Source organism: Cavia porcellus, unplaced genomic scaffold (genome assembly GCF_034190915.1).
Source record: "Cavia porcellus strain 051 isolate PalLab524CR breed Dunkin Hartley unplaced genomic scaffold, mCavPor4.1 scaffold_9, whole genome shotgun sequence".
NCBI lineage: Eukaryota > Metazoa > Chordata > Mammalia > Rodentia > Caviidae > Cavia > Cavia porcellus.
This window is the reverse complement of record NW_026947492.1, coordinates 10,728,215-10,739,644: the sequence shown is the minus strand read 5'-3', so window position 1 is coordinate 10,739,644 and position 11,430 is coordinate 10,728,215. Positions and strand designations below refer to the sequence as shown.

At 40.1% G+C, this 11,430-nt stretch overlaps 1 protein-coding gene across 1 annotated transcript in view; it reads right to left on the bottom strand.

The window, feature by feature from the left end:
* Nucleotides 1–888: 888 nt before the first annotated feature.
* Nucleotides 889–11,430, bottom strand: part of Arcn1 (archain 1) — a 33,328-nt gene continuing 22,786 nt past the window's right edge. The window contains exons 7-10 of the mRNA XM_003472653.5: nt 10,591–10,738; nt 9,775–9,883; nt 6,255–6,459; nt 889–2,744 (exon numbers count right to left, since the gene is read on the bottom strand). Of these exons, the coding sequence (XP_003472701.2) occupies nt 2,655–2,744; nt 6,255–6,459; nt 9,775–9,883; nt 10,591–10,738 (552 nt within the window). The 3' untranslated portion in view covers nt 889–2,654. The remainder of the gene's footprint in view (nt 2,745–6,254; nt 6,460–9,774; nt 9,884–10,590; nt 10,739–11,430) is intronic.

The following is an 11,430-nucleotide window of genomic DNA, read 5'->3' as shown; positions in this document are numbered from 1 at the left end:
TTAAGGGAAAAAAAACCCATCAAAACCTTGGCATTTAGTACATTTTTTGAATTTTTATTTTTTGTTATTGAGACAGGGTTTCACTATGAAGTTCAGGCTGGCCTCAAATTCGCAGCAATCCTCCTGCCTCAGGCTCCAGTGTGGGATTACAGGCATGCACCACTCGCCCCACCACCAGTGATTTCTCATTCTAGACACAATTAGGGGGAATAATTTGCCTTCCAAACAAGTTGCTTAAGTTTTTCTGAAGGTAAATAAAAACTGTAAGAAGTCTTTTCCCCAGGGCATAGTGGCACACACCTGTAACCCCAGCACTCAGGTGGCTGAGGCAGGACAATCACTGAGCTACACAGTGAATTCAGGACCAGCCTGAACTACATGACAAGACTTTTCTGAGGGAATTCCTAACAGTTCTCAAGGCATTCGTCATGCCTCCCTGGCTTACTTTTACTACCATTTGTCAAATGGGAAGGTCCCAAGATGCTGCATATGGTTACGTTTTAAAGATAACATTTTTTTTTTTTGTCTTTTTCATTTTTATCAGTACCAGGGATCGAACTCACGACTGCCTGCTTGCAAGGCAGGTACTTATTCGGCTGAGCTAAATCCCCAGCCCCTAACATTTCATTTTTGACTCTACAACTGCCCCCTACAAAATTAAGACTCCCATATTCCCCAAATCTGTGAATTCAAGAGCCACACTGTCACAAGTGAGAATGTGTATGCACAAATATAAGTACACAAGGAAACACAGAATGGAGGGAGGAAAGGCAACGATACTCTTGGATCTTGGGTAAAGTTTGTCTGTAAAAAAATCCACCTTACATCCTGGTACAGCATCCTGAATCCGTAAGCAGGCACCAAAGTGAGTCAAGAATTCAGTGGACCTTTCATTTTATAATACTCTTTATTTGATTAAAGAATCTGCCTTCTTTGTGTACAATGGAATGTTATATTCCCTACATATTTTACAGGGTTACAAAATGTCGTTTTAAATATTACCCCAAAAGTAATTTCAGGAAAAAAAGTCTCATGAAATTAAACTTGCCTTTTTAAAAATCATATGAACAAATGACTCTCAAATAAAACTGGATTAATAAGATTTCTCGCCTACTTAACTACATGATAGACTTCATAGTCTAGCCCCTTTCTCAGAAAAATTTCATGTTGAAACCAAGCTAGAGAAAAGTATTTTCCCCTGATACAGTTAGGGAAAGGGAAAGGCCAAAAATTTCTTTGGCAATCAATTCCAGCTACGGCCATTTGTGGTTGCTCTGCGCCAACACAGTGCTCTCTGCAGGCAGGACCAGGTGTCAGAATGGAGTGCTGCTCTCCACCAGTGTAAGTGCAGGAGGCCACCTGGGTCACTTGTCTCTTCTCACAGCCAGCGCCTGCAGCCTCTCGGCAACCTGTCACACTTCCTACTGATGCAATACTGGATTACAAACCAAGGCCAGGTTGGCAACGTTGTTCTCCACAAAAAAAGTAACAGATGAAAAGAAGCTGAGAAACAAATCACACCATGACACTCAACAGGTCTCACAGAGAGAGAGAGGCTGGAGGAAAATGCTGAGTTGGCTGTAAGGAAATGGGTTACATAAGTCACTCCTATAACCAATATAACAAGGGCCTACTGAGATGCTGAACTCTAGCAATAGAGGATTTCACCTGATAATTCAGGAGGGACTTAGTAAGAAGGTTCAGGATAGGACTGGCACAAATAGTTACTGAACCAGGGCCTCCAAAATCATAACCGTGTTTCTGCTAGAAAGGACCGAAGAAAGAGTGATGGGGAAGAGGGAGATGGAAACCCTAAGGAATGTGAGTGGATACAGAACTGTGGGCTACTACCTTTTAGCTCAAGTACCCAAAATGTGGAGAACTGTAGGTATGGACAGCGCTAGCAACAGACACGCTATTCCAGGGAGCCATACCCATCCTTCTCCTAGGCATCCTGAAGAGGGGGCCACGTCGTCTGAAAGCTGTTTGTCATTAATATCAGCACATGGGGACTCACAGTACTACTTTAAACTGGAAGGACAGGCCCTAGAAGGAAAACAGCTTGGCAAACAATGGAGTGATGAAGACATGGGAAAGAGAGTCGCTTTTGTCTTTTAACTTCTATGTTCCATATCCCTGAAACAGTTCACTTACATTGTCCAAAAATCAAGAACAGTTCAGAGAACCTTGTTCCAGGAAGTCACACAATGCCTATATACAGATGATCCCAGTGCCTGATTCAGTGTACGGAAAGGAAGGAAGTATGAAGGGTTATAATCTACAGAGAAAACTTTAAAAACCAAGTATGAAATACGACTGTATTTGGGGATTAAAATAAAGGAGTAACTTAGGCAAAGACAGAGGAAGTGTTTGCTGGGGCGTTCTCTGGAGAGCTTGCTTTCCTGCTGGCCGTAAAATCTGCCAAAGAAATGAGCAGCCTTTCCCTTTATGTTTGCGTCATTTCTCTGTCAAAGAATGTCTGTGTGACACTCAAACACTGGGGATGAGTTGAGGGTCCTTGCACAGGAGATGTACATTGTATCAGGAAAAAAAAAGGGTCTCCAATGGCTTGTAAATTTGGAAAAACTCTTCAGCCATTTTTTGGCTCTTCTATTAACTTGAAATTTTTCCTTTTCGGTTCTCTCTTCTTGGTATTACAGGATTTCATACTTATCCACCAGGAAAGTGGTCTCTGTGGAAAACCTGACCGGACTGTTTCCATCTACCTGGGTCACTTTGGTAACCTGGAAAAATAAACAAAAAAATGGTAAAGCAAAAGGTTGAGTCCACACCATGTTTAAATTCTCATTACAGAATAAATCAAATTCTCTAAAAACAGTATTAAACACAGCTTATAAATAATAATGAAGTGTTCAATGCACAACTGTAGCTCACAGACATCAGTTTCCCCATCAACAAGACTAATCTGATCTCTACATGAAGGACGGACAGAGGTCATAAGTACAAGGGGGGGGGGGGGACGACGACGACGACACGTGGAGTACTATTCACAGCAAACAAGAACTCCAGAGCAGTCACAGCCCAACTCTGCCTTCTAAAACCAATGAAAATCAGAGATTCTATCAGAATAATCAGTCTTGACTCTTCCGTATTATTCACTGGATCTGCTCTCAAATTTCCCTGTGCTGAAGAGTCCACTAAGCTACTCTACCATACTGATTTCTGGGCTTGGCTATGTCTTTTTAACTCTTCTTCTTTTTTTTTTTTTTTTTTTTTGTCTTTTTCCTTTTCATCGGTACCAGGGATCGAACTCACGACTGCCTGCTTGCAAGGCAGGTGCTTATGCCACTGAGCTGAATCCCCAGCCCTATGGCTGTGTCTTTTTAAAGAGATTTTTTCTAAAAAAATTTTTTCCTTTTTTGGTCTTTTTTTTTTTTTGAAACAGGGTCTCACTGTGCTGTTCAGGCAGGCCTTGAACTCACTTTGTAGCCCAGAAGACCTTGAATCCCAAGTTCTCGGATTACATTTCTGGCCATCATGCCTGGCCTTCTAACAATGAATTTTGAGTATAATTAATTACTTAGAATAATAGTACCTGTAATGGCCTGAACCATGAACCACTGGTTAACATTTTCTTTCTTTCTTTTTTTTTTTTTGGTCTTTTTCATTTTTATCAGTGCTGGGATTGAACTCACGACCGCCTGCTTGCAAGGCAGGTGCTTATGCCGCTGAGCTAAACCCCCAGCCCCGGTTAATATTTTCTCTGAGGGGATCAATCTCACAACCTCGTGCTTGCCAGGCAAGCACTTGTGCTGCTGACTTATATCCCCAGTCCGAATTCTATGAGGTTGTTAGTAATTGTACTGTCCTAACTGCTGAATGGTCCCAAACAGGCAAAATGTACCCATTTCTATATAATGTCTTAGGGTTAGTAGTCTCTCTCTACTGATGGGACTATGTCACTGAGAAAGGGAAAAAACTGCTCTTTGGAATCAACCAATCACCAGGGTGAGACAGTACCAAGTAACAAGCACATCAAAGAGGAAATGATACAACTAAAGTCAGGCATGATGGCGAACACCTGTAATCCCAGCATTTGGGTGCCTGAGGCAGGAGGATTACTTTGAGTTCAAGGCCAGCCTGGGCTACAAAGTGAGTTCAAGGCCAGCTTGAATTCCACAGTGAGACCCTGTCTCAAAAAAGATGAGGGAAAAAAATTAATAATAAGGGCGGGGATATAGCTCAATGGCACAGCGCCTGTCTGGCAAGTGTGAGGTCGTGAGTTTGATTCCCAGCACCTCCAAAAAGTAAAAAATAATAACAACTAGGTCCCAGTAATGTAGTTTGCTTTGTTTCATCTATTTCACTGAAAGATAAGGTTTGTCATTGAAGCGGCTCATGATAATTTGTACCAATGAATGCAGCTGAGCCATAATTCAAAAATTATTTACATTACTTTAGATTCCTCCCCTGTAAATCCATCTTCCTTCCCCCTTCCTCCTCCTCTCCCTTCCTTCCAACTGAATACAAGGCTTCATTCACCTTACATAAGCTAGGCAAGTACTCTGTCAAAGAGTTACATCTAATCCCACCACACTGCGTTTTTTTCTTTTAGATATGCTAATTTTTAAACTTGCAATCTTTTTGCCTCAGCCTCCCTCAGTAGCTTCGATAACAAGTATGTGCCGCCACTGAATCCAGCAGTAATTTTGTCTTCTAAATTGAAAAAATTCTTTCATTCCTTGGGCACAAATTAAGTGATAAGGCATTAAAAAAGCATGTGGTTGGATAGATAGACAACTGGGGTAGGGGGAATAAAAATGATCAAAATGCAATATGTATATGTACCAATTCATCAAGATGAATGTCGTTACTGTATGTCTCAAACATATACTGATAAAAAAAATAATAATAATAAAACAAAACAAAACAAAACATATACTGATAAGCCAGGCATGGTGGTATACACATGTAATCATAGCACTTGGGAGGCTGAGGCAGTAGGGTCACCACAAATTTGAGGCCATCCTGGGCTATGTATGTTTAAAGCCCAAACTGAACTACCTAGTGAGACCTTGTCTCAAAAAAACACTCAAAATCCCCAATACATTTACTGATTTAAAAAAAAAAAAAAAATCTTAGGAAAGAAATTAAGAGAACACTCTCCAATAATAAAATAATGTTTTAGTAAATGAATTTTAAAATACATGGGATTTTTAAAAAAATAGACAATTTTTATTTTTTGGTACGGGGGATCAAACTCATGACCTTGAGCTTGTCAGACAGTCACCTATACCACTGAGTCAAATCCTTGCCCCCCCATAGGTAACTTTTAAAAAAAGAAAAAAAGAGAGACACTGAGTCAGGCATGGTAACAAATATCTATAATCCTAGCTACTCAGAAGGCTGAAAGAGAAGGACTGTCAGCTCAAGGTCAGCCTGGGAAATTTAGTGAAAACCTATCTCAAAAATAAAAAGGAGGGCTGGAGATTTAGCTCAGCGCCATACTCGCCTGCCTTGCAAGCACACAGTCTTGAGTTCAATCCCCAGTACTTATAAAAAAATAAAAAATAAAAAGGGCTGTGGATAGTGATATAATATTTGCCTACCATGCACAAGATCCTGGTTAAACCCTTGGTACCAAAACTAAAATAAAATAAAATAACGTAACATAAAATAACTAAAGACGGGGCTGGGGATTTAGTTCAGCGGCATAAGCGTCTGCCTTGCAAGCAGGCAGTCATGAGTTCGATCCCCGGTACCGATAAAAAGGAAAAAGACAAAAAAACCCACCAAAAAACAAACAAACAAAAAAAAAACCCTAAAGACAATACCTATGTGTCCACAAATACCTTGATATACATTGTTTTTTGAGGGTCTTGCTATGTAGTCCAGGCTGGCCTTTAACTTTTTTTTTGTTTGTTTGGTTTTTTTTTGTCTTTTTCCTTTTTATCGGAACCGGGGATCGAACCCACGACTGCCTGCTTACAAGGCAGGTGCTTTTATGCCGCTGAGCTAAATCTCCAGCCCCTGGCCTTTAACGTGTGATCCTTCTGCCTCAGCCTCTCACATCCTTGGATATAGATGTGTATCACTACACTTGGCCTCTATTTATTTTAAACTTTGTCTGCTCTAAGGAAGAAATCTGAGGTTCAACAGGTGATGAATTTGACCAAATCATGAGTCACGTATGGAATCCTTTTTGATAATTTCTGCTGTGATATGAAATTAAGCTCCTATCAGGCACTGATTCTTTGCTTTCCTCACATACCCACTCCATTAGAACAGAGTACCTGTATGTTACAGTAATTCTTTTTGGAGATGAAGGAAACTTGAACAGGGAAGAAGTCGTTGGGCTGCCCAGCAATACTAAACTCCAGGCTGCCACTCTTATTTTTGGCATCAATCACTGGCAGGCACCATTCCAAGGTATTTCGCCGACTGTCATGTCGATATTCCCCATCGATCTCACCAATCACAGGAGCACCAACACCCGACCTGTCGTGAAAAGCATCCAGTCAAGTTAGTTGTCCAGAGCTCAAAGAAATTCAACAAGGAAAACCAACCCCAAATTTAACTATGCTACTCAAATCTGGCCTTTTTTATGCAGACCTAGAGAAAATTAGCACAATTTATCATCAAGGATCAAACTAAGTCCTAGCACCTTAGCTATGGATATCACTCAATGGCCTTTGTAGACACAGTACAGTAAAAACAGGCACTACATCTGGCAGATGGGGCTAGAGGCCACTTAAAGTTATGGACTGCAAATGTCTGAAGGGGGCTATGTTTCAAAAATTCTGCACCAGGGCTAGGGATAGTGGCACAGCATCTGCCTGGCAAGGGCAAGGTCCTGAGTTTGATTTCTAGGACCAAAAAAAATAAAAAAAGAATTAGGTCTGTGAAAGAATTTTTTTTTTTTTTTTTTTTTGAGAATTCTACCACTAAACCAGCCATGTACATTCATTTATTTATTTTTGCTTTTTTGAAGACAGAATCTTGCTATGCAGTTCAGGTTAGCCTAGAACACACTTTCTAGCCCAGGCTGGCCTTAAACTCACAGCAATCCTCCTGCCTCAGCCTCCCAAGTGCTGGGATTATAGGCATGCGCTACCATCCCAACAGGACTTGTTTTTAAAAGAGTTAAAAATGTTTACATCTAACTGAAGCTGAGGCTGCCAGTAGGTTTATTCATAATCCAATAACTGTACTTTTGTTTGCTAAAGGCATAATCACACTTGCACAAAATGAAACATGATGGGATAGAGACACAGAGCTGCCTTTAGCCTGCAAAAAATTCATGGCTACTTAGGATGTTCTTTGTACTACCACATGTGGCTGAGAGGCAGTCAACTAGTCCTTCCTACACATTCTAAATTTGCTGTCTTTTAATTCATGGGTGACAATGCTTGCATTAGGACAGGATAAATAAGAGAGCCAAAGAAAATGTTAGGAGTGGCATTAAACTATTAACCCTCCACTATCCATTTTATAGTCTTGCTTCTTTTATGTTCCATCTTTGGGCCCTGCTCCATTCCAATTGTGATCTCTTCTAATTTCATCAGTTCTTAACACATAGTAAAATGTCTAAGGGCTTCTCCGGGAGACCAGTGCAAAACTGAACCAAGACACAGGAAACTACTATAACCACAATCATAGGGTTGACAGAGATGCCTAAAAAATGTGACATCCTAAAAATAACCTAGTAAAATAAATCTTGACAAACAAAGCCCCCATCTATCACCAATGCTCAAATCCTACACTGGTTCAAGGCAATCAACTATTGTTCTGAAAAAATAACTAACACGTGAAGAACAAGATGGTTACCCTAATTAAAGGGATACTGGTAATAAAACAGACAGTATTTTTAAAATACAGATGTAAGGAGGTGGTAGAGCACTTGCTTAGCATATGTAAGGCCCTGGGTTCTACCCATAGCACTATTTGCATACACACAAATATAAAAGAATATCTTTTTTTTTTTTTTTTTTGCACAGAAGTTACTGGAAATAAATCTGGGGGGATGACAGGCATTTTTGTTGTGCTGATGATTTCACAGGTTCACACATGGCAAAATTTAGCACACTGTACAATTTAAATACATATAGTGTTTATTATAAGTCAATTATACCTTAGCAAAGCTGTAGAAAATGTACTCAAACTAATGTAGGTTTCAGCAAGAATTAAAAGTTCCACTGAACACATTATCATTTTTAATGTGGTTTTTTGGTCGTTTTATTTGTTTTTTGAGACAGGATCTTACTACATAGTTTAGGCTAGCCTTGAACTCACTATGTAGTCTAGGCTGGCCTCAAACTTATGGCAACCCTCCTGCCTCATCCCACAATGTGCTGAGATTGGGCTGGGGATACAGCTCAGCAGCACAAGTACCTGCCTGGCCAAGTGCAAGGTTGTGAACTTGATCCCTGGTACCAAAAAAGTAAATAAACAAGCAAACAAGCAAAAACCCAAAAAACAAAACAACAGCAAAAACATGCACCACCATACCCAGCATCTCTTTTAATAAATTTATTTATGTTTCTTTTTTGGTGTAAGGGATCGGACCCAGAGCTTTATGCACACAAAACAAGAGCTCTACCACTAAGTCACATCCCCAGTGACTGGGTTTTTTTTTTTTTTTTTTTTTTTTTTTTTGCTTTTTTGAAACAGGGTCTCTATGCAGTTCAGGCTGGCCCTGAGCTCACTTTGTGGCCCAGGCTGGTCCTGAACTCAAAATGATCCTCCTGCCTCAGCCTCCCAAGTGCTGGGATTACAGGTGTGAGCCACACACCCAGCCCCAGTGACTTTTAATAAACTTAGCAAGTAAAAAAGAAAAATTCGATCTGGTGGACTCAATTTCTTTGAAAGTTGAAAAAAAAGGGAAATTTGAAAAGTAGCTCCTCCTTCTGGAAATCTTCATTACTACATGAACAAGACAAAGATTACATGTGCATCTGAAATTACCTCCACAACTAGAACCTTTTTGTTTAGCTTGGGTTGAAAATTAATAAAATCTACCCCCTTTAAAGTATATATAGAGCACCTGCCTTGCAAGCAGGCAGTCGTGAGTTCGATCCCTGGTACTGATAAAAAACGAAAAGGACCAAAAATAAATAAATAAATAAAATAAAGTATATATAGAGCTCAATGCATTCTGACAAATACATGAAGTCCTATAAATACCACTGTGTTGGTTACTTCCTCTCATTGCTGAGACAAAATTTTGAGTGTCAGGAATCTGACACTCAAAATTAAGGAAGGAAAGGTTTATTTAGCTCACAACTTGTGGAAATTTCAGTTCATACTTGGCTGGCTCCAAGGCAGAGGGCAACAGTTGATAGTAGTGGAAAACAAAGCAATAAGAACAAAAGAGAGGAACAAGAAAGAAGACTATTTCTGTCCCTTATACACAGGTTACTGACCCAAGGCAGGTGTAGCACTCACACCCATAATCCCAGCATGGACCATGGATCACAAACTCTAGAAGCCCGCCCCCATGACTGCATGAGACTTTGGGGTAACAACCATTATAACCAGTCCACACATTTCTATCCTCTCTCAAGTTCCCTTTTACCCCTTTGTAGTGAAGTACCTGCTTCTTTATGTCTTGATTTCTGTTTCAAGAGCATTACCTTTTCCAGAAAGCCATAGAAGTAGAATTATATAGTAGATAGCCTTATGGATTCTTAATAGTCTTTTTTTTTTTTCTTAATAGTCTTTTAAAGAAATGTCTTAGAATGGATAGACAACGAGGTGCTTCCAAAAGACCAGAGTTCTATGTCAGCATAGAAATGATGATGGGACACCACTTACGGAAGTGGGATGGTGATAACCACGTCATTCAGCTCTAAATTATCTTCCTGTAGCTCATACTCTATGTTGACATCACAGCCATTTCCACTTTCTGAGGGCCAGCAATTAACTGAGGAGAAAAGAAAAGCAGTTATACTAAAACATTAAGGAAAGAGTGGATTCACTTCTTGGCCTTTTGGCTAGGTCAAGAGTGGGAAAGTTACAGTGGCAAATTTAAGTTGACCGATAACTGCAGGCTTAGGACATCTTAATATAAACTATACTTAAAATAACACTTTGCTGGGAGTGGTGGCACATGCCTGTAATCTCAGGACTCTCAGAAGGCTGAGGCAAAAAGACTGCCAAACTAAATAATAAGACCTTGTTTCTCTCCTTCTCTGTCTCTCTCTCTCTCTCTCTCCACCCCTCCTCTGGCGTGCATGCGCGCACACACAGAGCAAAAAAAAAAAAATTAAAGCAAATGACTACAACATAAAACATAGCAATAACACCAAGTTCTTTTCTTTTGCAACACTGGGGACTGAATGCAGGGCATTCACAGTGAGCTGAAGTCTCAGCCTTCTTTTTATTGTTTATTTTGACACTGGGTCCCATTAAATTGCCCAGGCTCCACTTTTAAATTGCAATCCTCCTGCCACTGCTTCCCAGAGTGCTAAGATTACAGGTGTGTCAGACAATATCCAGCTCCAAATTCACCTGAAGGACATTTACACAAAAACAACTTTGCTATAGCAATGAAGATAGACGCACACAATCCAGGGCCGTTTCTACTTCTCAGTGTCGATCAGCTCAGTGGAAATGGCCAGAGGCACTTACTTGTCAGTGGAATAAAAGATTCCTCTGTGGTTTGTAGTCTCCACTTTAGCACCCCTACATCACTGTTGACTGGAAATGACTTTTCTGGATTCTTTAAGCCAATCAGGGACTCTGAAGTGAAAAGTTTTTTATCCACATTTGGATGGGTCTATAATGAGAAGACAAGGAAAAATGAGATTCAGAAATGGTAAGATAAAAAATAACCCTCTGTGGGCTTTCATACCCTATGGGCTAAACATCTAAAATAGGGTATCTATAAAAAAAAATAAATAAAATAAATAAATAAATAAATAAATAAAATAAAATAAAATAGGGTATCTAATAAATCCCTTCCCTTTTTCACCACTGGAGATTAAACCCAGGGCACAATTGTTAGGCAAATGCACTACAAGTAGACCTCTTCACCTTTTCAGACAGGGTCTCACTATAGTTCAGCATGGCCTGGAACTCATATGTAGCCAAGGCTGGCCTTGAACTTTCTGTAATTCTCCTGCCTCAGTCTCCCAAGTGCTGGGATTACAGGTTTGTGCCACCCTGCCTGGCCCCAACTAAATTTTTAATTACTATATTTTATGTCTTTAAAGTAGGAAAATCTCTCCTAAAAAATTAAAAATGGCCAGGAAAACTGCTGTGAATTTGAGACACAGAGCCTATTTCCAAAAAAAAAAAAAAAGAAAGAAGAAGAAGGTAGCTGGCCACAGTTGGCCAAAGGTACAGGCCACATGCCTGTAATCCCAGCACTGAGAAGGCAGAGGAGGGAGGATTACCAGAATTCTCTTTGTTTTGTTTTTGTACTGGGAATCAAATCCAAAACCTTGCACTTGCCAGTTAGGCTGGCTG